Here is a 20,216-nt window from a genome sequence, read left to right as displayed (position 1 = left end):
GATCATCTGGATTTAAGTTTTGTCAATTTGGAAAAGGCATATGAAAAGGTGCCAAGAGAGAAGCTATTCAATACGCTAGTTATACTGTCAATGGAGCATTATATCAAGCAATATTTAGTCTTTATTTGAGTTGTAAGTTAGCAGTTAGAATGGAAGGAAGTACAGGAAGATGGTTTATTGTTAAATCTGGGGTGAGACAAGGATGTACATTATCCCCTCTGTTATTCATTATCTATATGGATCACATTATGAAGGAAAGTGGTATTAAACATGATATCAGAATTGGAGATGTTAATGTCAGCTCTTTGCTTTATGCAGATGATGTTATACTTCTAAATAAATCCGCTACAAATCTGCAAGATTCTCTGACTAAATTGAATAACTGTTGTAATAGATATGGTGTGAAGGTCAGCAATAAAAAGACAAAGTCAATGAAAATGGGCAGAATCACTGAAAATGTCAACTGTGTTGTGAATGGAGAACCTGTGGAACAAGTAAAACATTTCATCTACTTAGGCACAATTTTTAGTGAAGATGGTAAATTAAAATAGAAATAGACAACAGAATCAGCAAAGCTGGTATGGTGGGAAGTCAATTGAATAAATTCATATGGAATAAGAGAGAAATTAGTCGGAACACTAAATTAGCTGTATACAAGACAGTGTTCAAACCAGTTTTAACTTATGGATCTGAGAGCTGGGTCAGAAGTAAAACACTTGACCAAAGACTAGAGACTGCAGATATGAGAGTCCTGAGAAAGATTATAGGCGTGAACAGATGGCATCAATGGCAATATCATATTAAAAACAAGGATATTAGGAAAGAACTTGACATTGTCAGCATCCAGGAATGCATTAGCCGAGCTAATCTCAGGTGGTATGGTCACTTAAACAGAATGGGCGAAGAAAGATTAGCAAAACAAGTGTTCTCTGCCAGGTTGGCAGCAAAACAACCCAGAGGAAGACCAAGATATAGGTGGATTGATACAGTACAAAGTGCCTTAGACGATAGAAATATATGATCTGATAATGTTGGAGTCTTGACAAGTAACAGACTGATTTGGAAGAAAATTGCAGATAGGAAGTTAGTAATGATGTAAATTTTTCATGTAGTACTATCATATCCTGTACACCCCCTTGAGGGTACATGGCAGGAATTTGATGATGATCAAGTCACCCAAAACATGAACAGTACATGTCCTCAGTAAATGTATCCTTAGAAAAGATTTTTCATTTCAGGGAAAGGTCACTTTTTTCTAATTTCTACACTGCAGGAATAAATACCTCAACAGAGGATGATGATTATGTGTCTTAGTTATCCTTTCTCTTTTCTTATGATAATACTCTTTATTTCTAAAACTAACATAATATGTGATATCATAATTGTTTCCATAGGGTGAGAGGACTAACTTTTTAGTTTCTAGAAATAAAGAGATACATTTATTGCTTATTTTGTAATTTAGTTGCAGTTCCAAAGAGTTTACCTAGGTCCTACAGATGGCTGCATATAGGAGATTTGCTTGATCTTATTTGGATATATACAGTAAACCCTCGATTTAATGGACTAATAGGGGCTAAGGGGTATCCATTAAATTGAAAGTCTGTTAAATCGCTAATTTTTTATAATAAAAATATCTGTAACATTATACTGCAATTTTATCAATTAGCACTGTAATAGCAAAAAAAATTGTTTTACACACACTTTTTTAGATAAGTTAATGTGAAGTTAATATTTGATGTTGAGGCACTTGGTTTAGGTAATCCTGCTTTGAAAACTATCAAGTCTGTTTTGAACTTTTCTGTATTTTTTATAATTAACTCCCTAAAATTACGAAAATATGTGTAATAAAACTGCCGAAGAAAGTCATGCCATGCGACAAAAGAACCAATTACAGTGCGATTGGTGTGATCACGTCCTAATCATTCGTCGAACATGTTTTATGAGCAGCGACTCATTTATGTCAGCTAAATTACTAGTGTTTTTCCAACATATGATGGCCTATTTACCAAAATTTGTTAAAAATAAAAGGGAATTAATAACAAAAAATCTGTTAATTTAATTATAAGCAAATCTTAGTTAAAAGCATTTTAAAATTAACAGGGTGTTAATTTCATGTGACATATGGACTGGAAATTTTGTCCATTAAATCCGAAGTCCATTAAATCGAGGGTTTACTGTACTTTTCATCTGCAACATTTTGCAGTATTCTTCTTGATGATACCTCATCATCCTTAATTCCAATCTCATCTATCAAGTAAAGAGCTCAGCACATATAGGAATAAACAGAGAACATTATAACTTTCTCTGTTGAACTAAAAAATTTATATAAGAAAGGTTTTATTGAAATTAATACAGCTGCTTTATTTCCTTGTCAGACACAGTCTACTTCTTAATGTCTGTTCAGACAACTATAAAATTCATGAACCTGGTTCATAAGTACTAGCAGATAACATCACCAGTGACTTGCAAAACAGAACATGGCATTTTTTTTTTTTTTTTTTTTTTTTTTTTATGTAACTCTCACTCATGAAAGGTTTTAAGTGTGGGTGAGCTAAGGAATTTTTCTATTTTTTTTATTAATTTTTTTAAATTTTTATTTTTCCCACAAAGATAATGAATTTTCTAAGAAAGGAAACTTTCCATAATAATGATGAAATATGAAATTATTCACTTAATGTAGCCAGTACTGTGGAGAGTGTTTTTTAAATGAAAAGCCCTAACCTCTGGTTATGCAACTTTAACCTGAGTAAAATTATGGTTTCCTGTTTTTACTTCAGGCCTGGTTAATAATAATTATGTGGGCCTAAAGTAAAACAAAAAAGGAAATAAATTTAAAGATGTTAATTATTCTTAATTTCTTTAAATAGTTATAACATTGATATTACACATTTAAAAGATTTTGTAACAATTCCGGTTTGAGTTGAAATTTTCTGTATTATTTTTACTTTATTTACTTAAAAACTTTAGTGCAGTCTTGTTTTATTTTATGCTGTAATTTATATATACCATATTTTTCAATAGATAATGCGCACCTAATATATAACGCACACCCCAACATTTTCATCACTCCTTTTGATGTATAGATAATGCGCATATGCCAACAAGCGGTAGAGCTAGGAAGTACAGACAGAGGAATTCTTTAAAAGCAATTGCATTGCTAGTAGCAGTGGTCAATTTTTTTTAATTCCAAATTTTACAATTTTCACATTATTGGGGAGTACTGTGACATTACTACGACTACAATTGAAAGGTAAGTGTACATTTTTTGTATTTTATGAAGTTACATTATTCCGTACATCCTGTTTTAAAATATTTCATAAAGTAAATCATTATTTGTTTATATTTTGTTATTAGATCTGAATTACCCATGGAAAACAGAAGTACTTCTCTGAGAAAATCTTACACAGTGCAGTTCAAGCTTGAAGTGGTAGAAGTAGCAAAGGAAAAAGGTAATCATGAAGCTGGTAGATTGTTCAGTGTTGGAGAAAGTAGTGCTCGTGAAGACAATTTGCGGGCTAAGTGGGAAGACTAGATGATGAATGGCATCCATGAATATAACAAAACAGGGCAGATGAAAAGAATGTCATATAAAGATATAGTTACATGGATTGTAGAAAGTTGGACCGCTGTAAGTGTTAGAAATGGTTTCATTAAAGCACAAGGGAATGCAGTGGTGTCCAGTGACAATGATTATGAAGCTAAAGAAATACCGTTAAATTGTGTTAAAAACGAAATTTTTAACGCAATTGAGTCTTTCAATATTGAGGCTGATGAAGAATTTTTGATTTGAATAGTGTAATGTTCAATAAATATTAAGTAATACTTCTACCTTAGTTTTGTTATTACATTTGATTTACCTCTCATACTTTTCAAATGTATACTGTGCATGTTCATTTTTAATGAATTTAGACTTTTTTGTATAGATAACATGCACATTATCTATTGAAAAATACAGTACTTTTTTCCTTGGTCTCTTTCAGTAATAGAAAAAAAATTAAAAGACTAAGAAATGTAGAAATTTCACTTTACATCCAGGAAACTAGCTTTGTGTAAAAGACAAAGGATTTTTTACTTTCCTTTCTTTGTATAATAAGACATAAAAAAGGAAGTATTTCAAAATGCAAAAATTTCCTTAAAAAAGATTACATTCATTTTTAGATAATATTAAAAGGATAACATTTGAGTACTTTAATTCATGTTTTATTAAAAACCAGTAAAGAACGAAAAAGAAGAACACATATAAAGGATATTTATGAAAATACACCAAACAGATAATAAATACCAGATATCAAAACTAGTTTAACTATTACAAATTGTGAAATCCACATCAAAGTTCTTCATGTGAATCAGCATCATCCTCTAATCCACTAACATTTTTACATAAACCTAAGGGGAGAAAAAAAACAAAAAAAAAAAACATGTTTCTTTTATATATGTAGATACTAAGTGATATAATTTTCTGCAGTAAAACATCATGATTGTGCTATGTTTCTAACAGCATCAGGAATATAATCCTAAATATTCCAGCAAAATATTTAACAGTATTTATTACCTTACATAATTTGTTTATATTGTCTGTATCAATTTTGGTCTAGTATCAATGTCATCATTAGTGTGATGATAGGCTATGAGAAGTTAAAACAAACAGAATGAAATAGACTATTTCAGTTTAAGTATAACAATAAAACAGTGTGATTTGTGCAACATGTACTACTGAGTGTCAGACTTAATTCACTACAAATAATGTTGCAGGAATCAACACCATGAGTTTATAGATGTTCTTAAACTAAAGTATGCTTAAGACCATTCTAAGTTATTCTCAACTGTCTATTCCATCATTTATTTTGCCTTATTGTAATCTATTATTAAAACTAGCAAAGAAAGAAATGATTCATTATTAATCAAGATTCATTAATACTCTGGTCATACAAGTTTTACATTTTGGGATACAACCTACTTTTCTGATAATATAATACAAATCATAATAAAGGTATATCCAAAAATGTCATACTCATACAGGTGTATGCACCACCCACTACATATGCAATGTTAAGAAGAGGTAGAAGAATGTTACAGTAGATTGCAACACAGTGTAGAGTACTGATAAGGCAGCTTTTCTATTGATATATGGTGAGTAGAATGCAAAAATGGATGAAAAAAGAAGGTATCACTGGAAAATTTAGTTCAGCACTGAGGAATGAAGCAGGAGAGAGGATGTCAGAGTTTTGTGTTTAAAAAATAATTTCTTCATTGCAAAGACTTACTTTCAACAACATAAAAGAAAACTGTACAAATGGACTTCACCAAATGAAAAATACAGAAACCAGATATATTACACTGTTGACAACAGAAGATCGTATTATGAAAGCAACAAAAACACTACCAGGTGCAGACTGAACAGATTGTGAATTACTGATTGCTGAAGTTAAACTGAAGGACTAAGAAAAAAACAAAGGGTCTGTATCAGATTTGATTTAAACAATATAAATAAAGCATTTAAAGTAGAAGTTGGAAAAGAAGTTAAAAATTTTAGATAAGATGGGAAGAGAATTAGATCTGTGGGAAGAAACAAAATATACAATGCAGAATAGAAGAATCTGATTAAATTAGCAAGAAAAAGATTGTAAATGGCTGTCAGAAGAAGTTATTCAAATCACAGAAGAAAAATGAGATTTCAGGTTGAATGAGCTGGACAGTTGAATGCAGATTTTCAGAGACTGGCTAGAAAAGATAAATACATCTAAACAAAAGTGCAAGGAAACTAAAGAATGTAACATTACAAGAACAACAACAGATCTGTTTAGAAAGATAATTGAAGTTACAGGAAAGCTTATTCCTTATTTGGGAGTAGTGAAAAGTAATTCAGCAAAAGTTAAATGAAAGAAAAAATAGGAGTGAAAAAAAGATGTAAAGAATTTGTACAAGAAAGATATTAATATGGGGTCACTTAAGGATAACTAAATAACTAGGAAACCTCCACATTGCATTTCAGGAATGCAGAGAACCAACTGCAGCTTCTGATCTAATGTCCAATCCTCACCTTCGCGATACACCCTATTATTAGGTATCTACTAGGCACTGAATGAACGAGGATAGGCTGGCAATTTGGGACTTAGCTGACTAAATTGTACTATCTATTGTCTTAAACACAAATGCATATGATGGTAAACATTATGAGATTTCATGAGGACTGGGGCATTGCCCAGTTAAACAAGGCCCCTGCTGTTTTTGTCAGGGAACCAGGGTGAACAGTGAAAAGAAGAATAAATCCAGCATCAGAAAAATTTAAGATAGAAACCATCAATATAAGGAATATTAATGGAAAGGAAATCGAACTTGCAGAAGAATTGTAAAAGTACTACATGGCATAATTGGTATTATTGAGACGAAGAAAACAAAAACAGGTCAGATCTTCCTAAATAATAAGTATAGGATGTTATTTTCAGGCAATAATTATCAAGGAAAGGAAGAAATATTGATAACATTCAACACCAAACATGAAGATAAGTTTCAAGTAGAGTTATGCGGGCAAACTTCAAAATGAGGACATGGACAATGAAATGTATTGTGCCTATGGTCCCACAAAAGGTTCCTCTAAGGAAGAAGTGGAAGAATTTTTTGAGTCATCAGAACAGGCAGGTGATAAAAAAATGGAAAAAGTGGTCATTGTTGGAGATCTGAACAGATGAGTGGGAAATGAATCCCACCAGACACACAGGAACATTTTGGGAAAATTTGGAGAAAAGGACAAAGCTAATAATAATGGTAAGTATTTACTGGATTTCTGTTCAGGACACAGACTAGTCATTACTAACATGCTTCAACAAAGATGTGCACAAGTTCACATGGAGGGAAGACAAGATATAAGAAAAGCTTCGTTGACTGTGTCATTGTTGATAGTGATATCTTCATACTCGTTCAGGATACAAGTGTACAGAGGATTTGAAATTGGAAGTGACCATTACTTAGTACTATGCAGGGTAAAATGGATATCACATTCAAAAGAACAGTAGGTAAGAAAATTTTAAAAAGAATTCAAGTTGAGCAACTTTTACAAGTAAATTGTAGACTCGACTACACAAACATTATTGAATCAAAAATGAAACTAGTTGAAAACAAGAACCAAACCTTGGGGTTCTCAGTGGCAAACTCTGAAGAATACATTGATTGATTCAGCTATGGAGGTATGTGGTGAAGTTGTCTGCAAGGATAGAAAAATAAGAACACCATGGCAGACACAAAAACTTAAAGAAGCAGTCCTGAAAAAGAAGAAATCATACCAAAAGTTCCTATAAATAAGTTGGCAGGTGTCTTACAGAGAAAAATCTAAGAGAATTAAGCTATGTGTAAAAGTATCTAAAAAAAAGTCATGGGAAGACTTTGGTTAAGAGTGTGGAAAATAAATATCAGGAAGAATGCTAAAAGAATACAACAAAATTATATTAACTCAAAATCTACTAATACATGAGTATACTATAAATGCAGTACAACAAAGATTAAAAGCTTACACTCCTTCCCCAATGTTATATCATAAATTTAGTCTCCAATAATTATATAACTAATGAAGCATAACCAATGGAGTGGAAAATGTCCAATAATCAATGTTAAACCTGCAGAACTGACCACAGGCTTTAATTTTCTCCCACCATAGGTAGTGTAAATTAAGTAAGAATGAACTTGGAAGATGTGCTGATTTAATATAGAAATGGAGCTACTCTAAAACAGAGGCATGTGATGACAAAGGCTTCAATGCCAAACTATCGGCCATCGTGTGGCTGAATGCAACTAGTGCATAGTACTGTCCAATAAATGACTTATTTGGAGGCTCATCTTTAGCATTAGAACGATTGAATGGTCTTGATATATCACTATAAAAAACTGTGACTAAACATAAATGTGCAAAATGTATCTCACTATATTTTATATACTTTGTTCATTTCATACTATATTCCCTGCTCTTAAACTGCATGAAGAACATTTGAAATCTTTCAAATGCTAAATAACTGCTGGTTCAATCTATACCAACTTTGGCTAGTCAAACCATTCTAACATGTCATGAAAGCATGTTAAAATAAAAAAAAATTAAACATTTTAATGCATTATTTTTAAGTTAACATATGAATAAATAAGGATGTAGTTTATTCAAGTAAAAACAGTGTGCAATGCGAGTAAAAAAAAAAGAAAAAGAAATGTTCACGTTTCTGCTAAATAACAGTTCCACATTTAGAAAGCTATCTTCTTTTCCATTCCCTAATAGGGAAGAATAATATACGGAGGCTGTTCAATAAGTTATAAGACTATATTTATACAGAAACAGATTACCTTTAATCGTCATCATTTACATGGTCTTTTTCGAAGTAACTACTGTGAGACGCGATGCATTTGTCCCAACGTTGCATCCACTTCTTAAACACATGTGAAAGTCCCATTTTTTTGAATTCTTTCAAAACTGCCTCTGCAGCTTTTACACATGCTTTGTTGCTTTCGAAATGGCGGCCTCTTAGTGGTTTCTTGAGCTGAGGAAACAGCCAGAAATTGCACGGTGCGAGATCAGGACTGTATAGAGGGTGTGGTAGGATATCTATGTTCTTCTTCTTCTGCAAAACGTCCACTACACAACCAGCAATATGTGGACTTGCATTATCGCGGTGCAATAAGAAGCCATTCTTCAGCAATGGACACTTCCTTTTGACGTGCTGTACCATCATCCGTAAAACATCTGCATGGTATGAGCCATTGTCAGTATTTCTGGGTTCTACAGTGTGTTGGTAAACAATGCCTTCGTAGTCAAAAAACATTATGGTCATAACTTTACCACCCGATTTTACAGTTTTTGCTTTCTTGGGGGTAGGCAAAGATGGATGCTTCCATTCACTGCTTTGTTGTTTCATTGTAGGGTCATAGTGATACAACGAAGCTTCATCTGCAATGATGCATTTTAAGAAGTTGTCGCCTTCTTGTTCCAGTCTTTCTTTCCATTCTGTGCACACATCTACTTGATGCTGCATTTGCTTCAGTGTCAAGAGTTTGGGAATCCATCGGGTGCAAACACGTTTCAGTCCCAAATGTTCAGCCATGATTGAGTGAACACTTCCCACAGAAATATTCAGGACAACATGCAGCTGGCGTACTGCAATTCTGTGATCCTCCTTGATGATAATCGCTGCTGTGTTGATCATTGTCTTTGTGATGGACACTGAAGGTCTTCCCTCACGTTCAAGATCTTCCATATTTTGCCTTCCTTCCTTCCTTAAAAGTTTTATGCCAGCGAAAAACACTTGCCCTCGACATTGCTACATCGTGGAAAGCTTCATGTATCATGTTAAAAGTGTCCGATGCTGATTTTTGCAAATGCACAGAAAATTTAATCGCATAACGCTGTTCCAAGGACGCTTCCATTTCGACGACTGGTCGCAGTCGTAGGCGTGCCAAAACAAGCTTGTGTTTAGTCACATGACACTTTGGCACATCAGCCCGTATATGCCATCTATCAACCACTTTTGTTAATAAAGACAGCAACATTTCTTTATTCCACAGAAATTAATATTGTGATGAGTGGTTCCATGACAGTAAAATTAGTCTTATTACTTATTGAACAACCCTCGCACATTGAATAATATAAAATAATTATAAAATATAATAATATAATGGTAAATTTGGATCTCCCATGATGAGTCTCTGGACCTCATGGAAATGACATAAAATAATAATAATGAAATAGGGACTAGCATATTATTTCTAAATCAGGATGTAATATGAATGCAATTCAATATGCACACATAGCAAAAAATCCAAATTCTGAAAATAATGAAGCCTTGGAGGTATCCATAAAGTGGAACTGAAAACTAATTTAAATAAAAATCCTTATTCAAATTAAAATTTGACTGCCAAACTGTTTTGACATTGTTTCCTCCGATAACTGCTTTCTAATAAGAAGGAATGACTTCTTAGTGGAAACAAATAATGGCCATTTTAACAATGGTACCCCCCCCCAACTCATTAATATGAAAAGCATAATGCTTCTCTAATATGAGGCATGCTATTTGAATAAAATGAATGCCACACCAATTTGTGAAATTAGGTCAAGGTGATATGAGACTAAATGCATATATGAAACTTTTCTTTTTGTTTATTAGGGTTTTAACTAAGTTTATAAAATACAAAAGGTATATTTATTCAGAAACTATATTTATCAGCTAAGTGGATAACTTACCAGATCTCCAACCAACAAGTTTGGAATTTCAAATCCTAACCCATGGGCATGGAAGTTGGCTAATGCCTTCAGGTAGAAGATGAATTTCACTACTCAGTGCGAGACCACCATCATACTTACTGGATGGTGGCCTGAAGTGGCTTGAAAAAAGTTCTATGTTTCACTCCAGAACAAGGTTTTCTAGATTCTCTAACCTTAGCCCATGCTACTAAATTATATGATAATTTAACCTTTAGTGGGTAGGATTCAATGAAAATCTACATATTTAGTTGAGTTACTGAGCTAAAACCTTTCAAAGGCTATTATATCATTTTCAAATATTAGTAGTTACAACTAAAAAAAATAAAATAAAACTTACCAGCAGCTTTCTTGCATAATCTAATCTTGGAAGAATGAGATGTTGATTTTGAAGATCTAAGAAATATTTTTAGAATATCATCCTCATGGTCCCCTATAAGGTCTTCACACTTGAAATCAAAACAAATTATCAATACTATAAATAGCATCCAGATATTTCATTCAAAATATAGAAAGGTTAGTGGATCTACAGGTTAATTAAAATCATAATTCCTAATAAGAAGTTGACAAATTGACACAAAATGCTATTCATCCATCAAACATTTTAAGTTAAAAAAAAAAAAAAAAAAATCAAACGTTGATTCCTTATGAGCCTATAGTTAGGCTCATAAGGAATCAAGTAAGAAGCGTTTCCCCAAAACAAGTATAATAATAATAATAAAACTACATAAAATTTTAAAAAATCAGTCAGCTCACTCTGCTTTATTGCAAAGCCATTTAATTTGTCATAAGTTCAAAATATCTGATCCTAAACCTTAAAAATAGAAAAATTCCTTTGTGTATCTTTCAATATGATAAAGTATAAAATAAATGGCTAAAAACTCAATGACTGAACCTAAAGAGCAGTTTTTTAAATTCATCAGAAATTTTCAGGAAATATAATTAAAATGATCCATTATGTGAAACTTATATTCTCCATTTCAGTGATTATGTTTTTACAAAAGTGACATTAAAAATTCACAATAAATCAAAACCCATGAAATGCACAGTGTACTGTACCACAAAATCATACACCTCACATTCCCTCAACACCACTGATATCATGCATTTTTTAGTACTGAGCCATTTTGAGAAATGAAAATCATTATCTTCAAAATTTCTACTTTAAATTTTGCTTTCTCAATGCTCTACCCATTTACAGAACTAAAAATGAGTCTTAGTAGAAGAGAAGGAAAGTCTCAAAACAAATAAGTCATGAGAGACATATTCCTTGTCTTGATTTATGGATGTTACAATTCATTTTCTATAAAAAAAAAAGTGTCAAAGTGTTTAAACTGCAAGTGTGAAACTAGCAAAATCTGTCAATAGGTGTAAATAAACAAACTTGGTGACTACAGAAATTACAAGATTTTTCACAGATGGATTTGACATTTTACCTTCCCCCCACCAAGCAAACAGAAAATTCTGCTACAGTGTACATTTAACAAATGTTAAAGATTTTGTCATCTTACTTATTAAATCAGGGTTTTCAAAGTATCTGTCCATAAAAATTAAAATAAACAATGGAGAGTTAGAGAGGAATTCCATTACTGAGTTTTCTAGGTAGGATTCATGCAAGTATACTCCAGAGCAGTCAAAGAAAAATTATGAAGGAGAAACTTGAGAAAAAACAAACTGGGCTGAAGTCAAATATGGGTTAGTTGGAATCAGATTTTCATTTTAAGACCAACAGTTGAGAAATAATGGGAATGTAATAAGGATAAGTATTTACATTTGGTAGATCTTGCAGTACATTTTATATAGTACGGGACATTATATCGAGCTACATAATTTTAAGTCATCAATTTGAACTGAAAGAGGTAGAGGAAGATGATTTGATGTAAAATCAGGTGTAAAAAAAATACTAATAAAATAAATAACAAAACAAAATGCATGCTATCTCCACTTTTATTCATCATCTATATGGATCCAGTAAAAGCCTTCAGGTTATCTTAATTGAACTGAAATAACTACTATAGCAAATCTAGCATGAAAAGCAACAATAAAACATTGAAAGCATCAGCAGCATCTTGAAAGGGAGACCCTATAGAATAAGTAAAACAACTATTCGAGCACAATTTTTAGTGAAAATGGCGTACTAACTATGAAAATAAATAACAGAATAAGCAAAGCTTGGAGAGCTTTGCTTATTCTGTTCTGGAGAGCAGAACAGAATAACATTATTATTCTGTTCTGGACAGCTTTGCTTATTGGAGATATGGGAAAAGAGAGAAGTTACTCAAAATACTAAACTAGTTATATACAAGACAATGTTCAAGCCAGTTTTAACTTATTCGAGCTGACAGCTACATTACAAATAAAACACTTGATCAAAGACTACAGACCTCATATGAGAGTTTCAAGAAAAATCAGGGGAGTGAACAGATGGTATCAATGGCAGAATCATTAAAAAAAAAAAAAGATATTAGGAAGGAAACCAAGATTGTTATAATTCAGAAATGTGTGAGCAGAGCTAATCTCAGGTAGTATGACCACTTGAAAAGGATAGGAAAGATTAGCAAAATAGGTGTTTGATGCCTTTTATTGCCAGGAAAACAATCTACAGGAGATCGAGATCTTGCTGGATCAATACAGTCAAAAAATGCCAGACAACTGAAATACAAGATCTGAAAATACTGGAATTCTGACTGATAAAGACTAATTTGAAGGAAAACTTTCGACAGAAATTTAATAAATGTACACTTTTCAAGTACTTGCATTGAAAATCACATTATTTATAAATATACATTTAAGATGATGATTTTCAATGCAAGTATTTGAAAATAGTGCAAATTCTAATTCCTCAGATATTGTCAGTAAAATGTCTTGTTTCATTCTGCTGATTTGAAGATTTAAAAGATGCCAAATATTGTAATAGTAAATGCATTTAAAACATATGAAATTTGTTTTTATACATCTGGTGAACAAACCAGAGTAAATAAATTGGAAAACATCATGTTAAAATAATACTGAAAGAAGATTTCATCATCAAATTCCTGATATGTATACCCTCAAGAGGTGTACAAGCAGTGTACATTTACTAAATTCCTGTTGAAAGTTTTCCTTCAAATTGGTCTTTATCAGTCAAGACTTCAGTATTTTCAGATCTTGTATTTCAGTTGCACTTTTGGACTGCTGTATTCTTGACCTCCTGTAAATTTTGATCTACAGGAGGCCAAGAATATAGCAGTCAAGATCTTGACCTCCTGTAGATTTTTTTCCTGTTATCTTGGCATCAAACACCTATTTTGCTAATCTTTCCTATCCTTTTCAAGTGACCATACCACCTGAGATTAGCTCTGCTCACATATTTCTGAATGCTAACAATGTTGGTTTCCTTCCTAATATCTTCTTTTTTAATACAATTCTGCCATTGATGCCATCTGTGAAATCACATTTGAAATAAATATGAACTTTTTTTTGTCTTTTGTTGAAAAATTCCAATATATTGTTGGTGTCATACTTACAGTGCAGTTTTAGATATGCTGTTTGAATGATAAATGCACGTAAACACAAGAAAGATATTTAATTAACAAATATTTCAGTCTGGAAATAGCAGACCATCCTCGGTGGTATTACAAGAACAGTTATAAAAAATACAAGCTAAAATATTAACAATAGATTGTTTAAAATAGAACACGCTGCGTGATGTTATATCACTAAGTATGAAATTGAATATTTTGAAGTAGAGACATGATTGAAAAAAAAAAAAAATTAATGAGTAATCTTGATTATACTTTCATAGATTTTCGATATAGATATATAGTCATTAATTCAGGTTGGGACAATGGAGCAAGGCCTCCACGCTTTCCTTGAACAAACGTTCAAACCTATAACAGGATCTATGTAAGAGGAGAGTCCTGGACTTAGTGATATAACATCACACACCGTGTTCTATTTTAAATGATCTATTGTTAATATTCTAGCTTGTATTTTTTATAACTGTTCCTGTAATACCACTAAGGATGGTCTGCTATTTCCAGACGGAAATATTTGGTTAATTAAATATCTTTCTTGTGTTTACGTGCATTTATCATTCAGTCATATGTCACAAGTATCCTTAAAACAGCAAGATATGCTGTTTATTTTTTAACGGTATATATTAGAACACAGAAACTAAGTAAATAATTTATTAACTTATTGCTGATATTTTGCTGGTGTTATAACCAGCATCTTCAGAGCACAAAAACACAGTTTGTCACAATACGCGAGACTATAACAACATGGTGTAATCAATGGACTAGTTAAACAAAATTGTAGCAGCAATGATGAAGATGCTGGTTATAACACCAGCGAAATATCAGCAATAAGTTAATAAATTCATTATTTACTTAGTTGCTGTGTTCTAATATATACCGTTAAAAAATAAACAACATGTTCGACGAACACATAAGTCTGTCCACACAGCAAGATATGCAGTTTCGTTTTTTTGAACAACAAATGATGTAAATTGCATTACTTGTCTTCTAATTGTACGACTTTTTTTTTTTCAACTATCATAAATTTTTATATTAATGCTCGGCCTTATTTCACTTTACGACAATCAGTTCATACATTCTCAATTATGAGCAATGTCCATTTACATGACACTACATTCATTCCTGCAAGTTTTAGTGACTTAACACTGCTGTAAATCACTAAAACTGACTGATGGTGAATCAGTTAATGCTCAGTTTTTGTTTGCAATCTCTCTGTATTTTGGTGCTTTGCTGTGAATTATGAGGGTACGTTAGCTTTCAGACAAGAAGAACATTCATACATCTAATTACATTAGATACTATGATTAAAATTGTTACATTTAGTGATAATAGTGTAGTGAAGAGAGAGAGAGAGAGGCCAAAGGCTAAACTTACCTCACACTACAGTTGCTTAAAAGAAAAGAAAAAAAAAAAGATTTCTTAGTGAAATGAACCAATTAATACTAGTCATCTGTAAACGTGACAATCTTATCAAGTTTTTGCAAAGAAAACTTTTGTTTGCATAAGTGATGTAAATAAATGCTTTGTTTATGCCAGTTACACACACATATGACTGGAAAAAAAAAAGCAACAATATGCACCTGTATCCAGAAATATTTCAGCAGAATCCCAGTATTTCTTTTTCCTTTAGTGTAAAATTGCAACAGATAAATTTATTCTTTTTGTAGGATGTTCATTTCAACAACACTATCCAAATGCTGTAAATATATGTGATAAAAATGTCTAAAATATACAGAGTGGCTACTTTATTAGGAACACCGTTTAATAATGAGTGGGATCCAATTTTGCCTCAAGAGTGGCCTGTATTCTGTGGCATTAATCCAACTTAGTGTCTAAAATTCCTCTGGCACATTTGTCCATGCTGTCACAATGACATCATCTAATTGTTGCAAATTGGATGGTGGCACACTGATGCTGTGAACTGCTCATGCCACCTCATCCCAAAGGTGCTCTACTGGGTTGAGGTCTGGGGACTGAGCTGGCTACTAAAGTTAAGGAACTCACTGTGATGTTCCTCAAACCACTGATGTGTTTTGTGACATGGCACATTGTCTGGTGGAAGTACACATTGGTACATTAGGTAAGCTGCAGCTATGAATGGACGAACATGATGAGTAATTATGTTGTTGTGTCGGAAAAAGTGATGAGTCATCCTTTTTCCCACCCAACATTAACGTTACCTCGGAAGGAAGGGATAAGGACATGCTTATGCCTCCGGATGGGATGTACCGAATAATATCCCAGGAAAATGTAAATAACCAGATGTGTAAATTCTAAACATTGCTAAGATAGCCCATAAGTTTATTAAGATAGTAATTGTGAATGAGTTAAAGTAGAAAGTTATGTAATATTAACAAGTAAATATGTATAAGCTAAGTACAAGTTTTAAGACATGTGAAGACAGTTCGTAGCCACGGCGTCCAATCGGCTGCCGCCGTATGCGTAACGACAACGTCGAGTGAGGGAGCTGCTCCGGAGTATAAGTTTCGGCAGGAGTTAGAATTGCTCTCTTATCTCGGATCGCTTGTGTCTCGTCTCCGAGTTACGTCGGCACCTAGTTTCCCGTAGGAGAGCTATGTAGGGCTTGCCGCCACGTGTAGCAAGAATCTCCCCTTGCTATGCATGTTACATCGGTCAAAGCTGCAACTACAATGTGTTCAAACACATTAGGAGAAAGAGCCGCTGATGAAATATACGTCAGCATACAAATCTATGTATGAGTGCTTTCGGTTCGTGTAGAACAAAGGAACAACGAAGCCCGCCATCAGAGGAGGTACAGTGAACAGATCAGAATACCTAGTCAAAGCAAGAATGGTAAGCGAAGATTTTCTTATATTAATGTAGGATTAAAGTATCCGTGGAGCAAAGAAACAGAAGTTAAGAACACACGCTATTTACGTGTTGTGCCACAAGAACAGTCTGCAATTTGGACACTTGTGTCTACTGTTAAGAAGAAAACATGTTAGGCTCCAGCTGAACAGGAGGCCAAGCTCCGAACTGTTCAAGTGATTTAAGAAAAGTAATGTCATACGTTCAGAAAGTAGTTAAGTGTTAACAGATATTTTAGGGGAGAGAATTAAGTAGAAATAAGTACTATTGTCCTAGAGAATTACATGTCAGATTTATTGAATTGTCTAATGTTTATATGTAATGTTTCATGTATGATATTATCAGGTAACTTAATTGTGAGAGTCTGAGGATAGATATGTACAGAAGTGAGGAATTTATGCCCAGTAAGAGATCATAGTGCAGAAGTTTAAATGTGTTTAATTAAGTAAGGGGAACCCAGACTCTTTTAAGGTTAAAAATTTAAATAACGTGTATACTTGTCTTTGTGAAATAATAAATGTGTTTCCTTTTACATAATCAATTGAGTTTGTCATATCTTCTGTGGATTTGAATTACCGTTTGGAAAATTTCGTACCATGCATTTAAAGGGGAAACCAATAGTGATGTGAGAATAGGGACCACGACTGCATATATCTTGATCCCTACAATTTTCTTTAAGTATTTTAGATAGTGCATCAGAATTTAGTTGCCGGCTGGCACAGTCTATAATCTATACAAATTTGTCGGCAACCGAAGTCTGATAGAAAGAGATACAAAAGTTTAATGTTAACTGCAGAAAGCTAAAGTAATTAGGATTAAAGATAAAAATAAAACAAAACGGGGACATAACAATGTTAAGATAAGCTGTGGCATTCAAGCAATATCCAATTGCTATAAGGATCTAACACATGCCAAGAAAACATTCTCCACACCATTATATCCCTGGCCAGTCTGAGCTGTTGCTACTCAGCAGGAAAGGTCCACAGCCTCATGTTGCTGCCACCACATTCTGGTTTTACCACCAGCAGGATAGATTACAAACTGGGATTCATTAGACCAGGTGACATTTTTCCATTCATCAACTATCCAGTGTTGGTGATCACACACCCACTGAAGCCACACCTGTTCTTAGCTGACAGCACTGGAAGCCAGGATGGCCATTTGCTCCTGCACCATCCATGACAGCGTGCCATAAACCATGCACTCAGAGATGATATTCTGACCACTGCTACTGTTGTACTGTGCTGTGATTCAATGTTGTGGCCTTTCTGTCACTTTAATTCTTTCTTTTTTCATTTTTATCAGAGAAATGCCAATATTTTGCCACCCTTGCCATTCTTCTTTCACCTTGTGCATCAATGAGTTATTTCCATCAACCCTAGCTTGAAGTTATCTGGAATGCTGCTAGCTTGAAGTTATCTGGTTATTACACCACTCCTGGTACACCCTAAACATTGCTGTGCATGAAAGTGCAGAATAGTAGATGTATGTGAGATATACTGGCACCATTAACACAAAAAAACAAAACCATCAGATGCTGGCCTGCCTGATTTATGTAAAAAACTGCAGACATGTGACTCAATATCTGCAGGAATGGTCTATTTTCCTAAGTGGGGAGTTGTTCCTAATAAAATGCCCATTTAGTATATAAAGATTGATTCCACTGAATAATTTGAATTACATTCCACCCTTTCTTTACACCCGGAAGTGAATTATGATATTTTCTAATTTTTTAATGACTTGAAATTTTTCAGCAAGTGTGTGTGTGTTTATTTTGCATGAGAAAAGAATAATATTGTTATGTGTACTGAAGTATGTGCTTCTAAAATCAGACTATTTCTTTGAAATTTGATTATTCCATCCACTACTTCTGGATTAGGGATTAGTTGTTTAAGGAATAACAAAGAGCTGAAATTTTTCTATATTTTACAAATAGATTTTGTGTTATATTTTCACTATATAAAAATTGTTTACATTTTATGCCACAAAAAGTTTTGAGATCTCCCTCTCCCTTAAAAGGTCTCCCCCACCAATCTTTAAAAAAAAAGTCCTGCTTCTATGATTTCTGCTTCTGAAATAAACTGTTCTAAAAATAGTATGAAATAGTGAGATTACAACTATCAAGAAAGGAAAGAACACATCCCAAAATGCACGCCAAAGTGTTTGCAATTAGGCAGCATGCATCCAACATTCTAAAGAGAAATGCTAATATTTCTTTTGTATGCTAATACAGTATTTTTGTCAAATTATTTGAAATTTTTCCCAAGACCATAATAATTTCTTAATTTATCATGTTCACAGCTTCAGCTTCATTATTAAAAAAAAAAAAAAAAAAAAAAAAAAATTTACAAACTATCCGATACAATTGGGTTGGATGAAAACATTTAGAAGGGGATAATTCAACTACATTAGCTAACTGTTCAACAATTTTTCCAAGTGAAGGGGGGAGGGGTAAGAATTTAGTGATCTATTCAAACTATAAATATTTCAGATCACAGTTTGTTTATTTTCAAACTGCTCACAAAGAGCATTAAAAATATATTTAACTTTTGGAACATGTACCAAAGTATACGGTATTACATACTATTGTTAATAAGTATAGCTACTTCAAAAATTCCATGTGATATCAAAAGTTATTAATAAATGTATTTCTTTTCAAGTATGCAGTATTTGCTTCTTCATGTGACATGATCTTTTCAGAACCAACTTTTAACAATGTTCATTCTTTGTTCTCCTCAAAGCAAAGTGCATAAGATTATTTTCTTTATATTTTTGTCAGATGAACATCAAAAATAATTATAAAGATGAAAAGTAAGCATGTTAAATTGAACTCAACTGATGCATACTTTGTTTCATTACTGTTTATTTCAAATTGTAATGAGAAATTAAAGGAAATGGGAAAGGGGAAGTGCAATTATCATTATAGGCAACTCCAAGGAGTCCTTAGACTCATCGAGGGAGTCCCTAGACAACATGTCAAGAATTATCCAACATTTGCGCAGTATCTATCATACTTTGCTTTAAATTCATTCAGTCATGGTATCTGCAGCACACTTTGGCAACCTATTTCACTCATTCACTGCTCTCCAAGCAAAAAACCTAGTTCTAACACCCTTGCTAACTACACTCTTACTCAGTTTCCATGGATGGACACTAGTTCTTCCACCAGAGGTAGCCAGTGTCATATGGAGATGGAAGGAATTTTTTTCACCTAGAAACTCAAGTTTTTAATCCTGTAAAGCAGGCAAACTCGCCAGAAGAACTCATGCAACTTACAGCCACACATAATGCAGATAGTATTGCTGCCCTATCACAAGCTATATTAGGTTCTCAAGAAGCCAAGTTACTTCCATGACAAATCACTCAGCCTAAATGAAAGAAAAGAGAAGAGAAGATAAGATGAAATTATAAAAGATTACTGGAATTGCTACTTATTGTCTCATAATATATGGTGTATGTTACATGCGCTCTCAGTAAAAATGATCAAATACAGTCATTTGATTTTATAGTAACTGTCACATTTATATATTTTCTAATTAGCAGCATGGATAAAGCACTTGGTTATACATGCAGTACAGTTTGGTCTAGTCTATGACACTTTTAACTAAAACTTTTGTTATAATAATGAGCAATGTCTA

The 20,216-nt window shown here is 33.0% G+C and overlaps 1 protein-coding gene across 1 annotated transcript in view; it reads right to left on the bottom strand.

Annotated features, from left to right (window-relative positions):
* Window positions 1–4,184: 4,184 nt before the first annotated feature.
* The window catches only part of sel (canopy family protein seele), a 50,169-nt gene continuing 34,137 nt past the window's right edge, over window positions 4,185–20,216 (bottom strand). Inside the window, exons 5-6 of the mRNA XM_090409370.1 lie at window positions 10,572–10,680; window positions 4,185–4,386 (exon numbers count right to left, since the gene is read on the bottom strand). Coding sequence (XP_090265496.1) covers window positions 4,328–4,386; window positions 10,572–10,680 — 168 coding nt within the window. The 3' untranslated portion in view covers window positions 4,185–4,327. The remainder of the gene's footprint in view (window positions 4,387–10,571; window positions 10,681–20,216) is intronic.

This window comes from Typopeltis vanoorti, chromosome 19 (assembly GCF_054136105.1).
Source record: "Typopeltis vanoorti isolate ZY-2024b chromosome 19, IOZ_Tvanoo_1.0, whole genome shotgun sequence".
NCBI lineage: Eukaryota > Metazoa > Arthropoda > Arachnida > Uropygi > Thelyphonidae > Typopeltis > Typopeltis vanoorti.
This window is presented reverse-complemented; position numbering and strand designations above follow the sequence as displayed.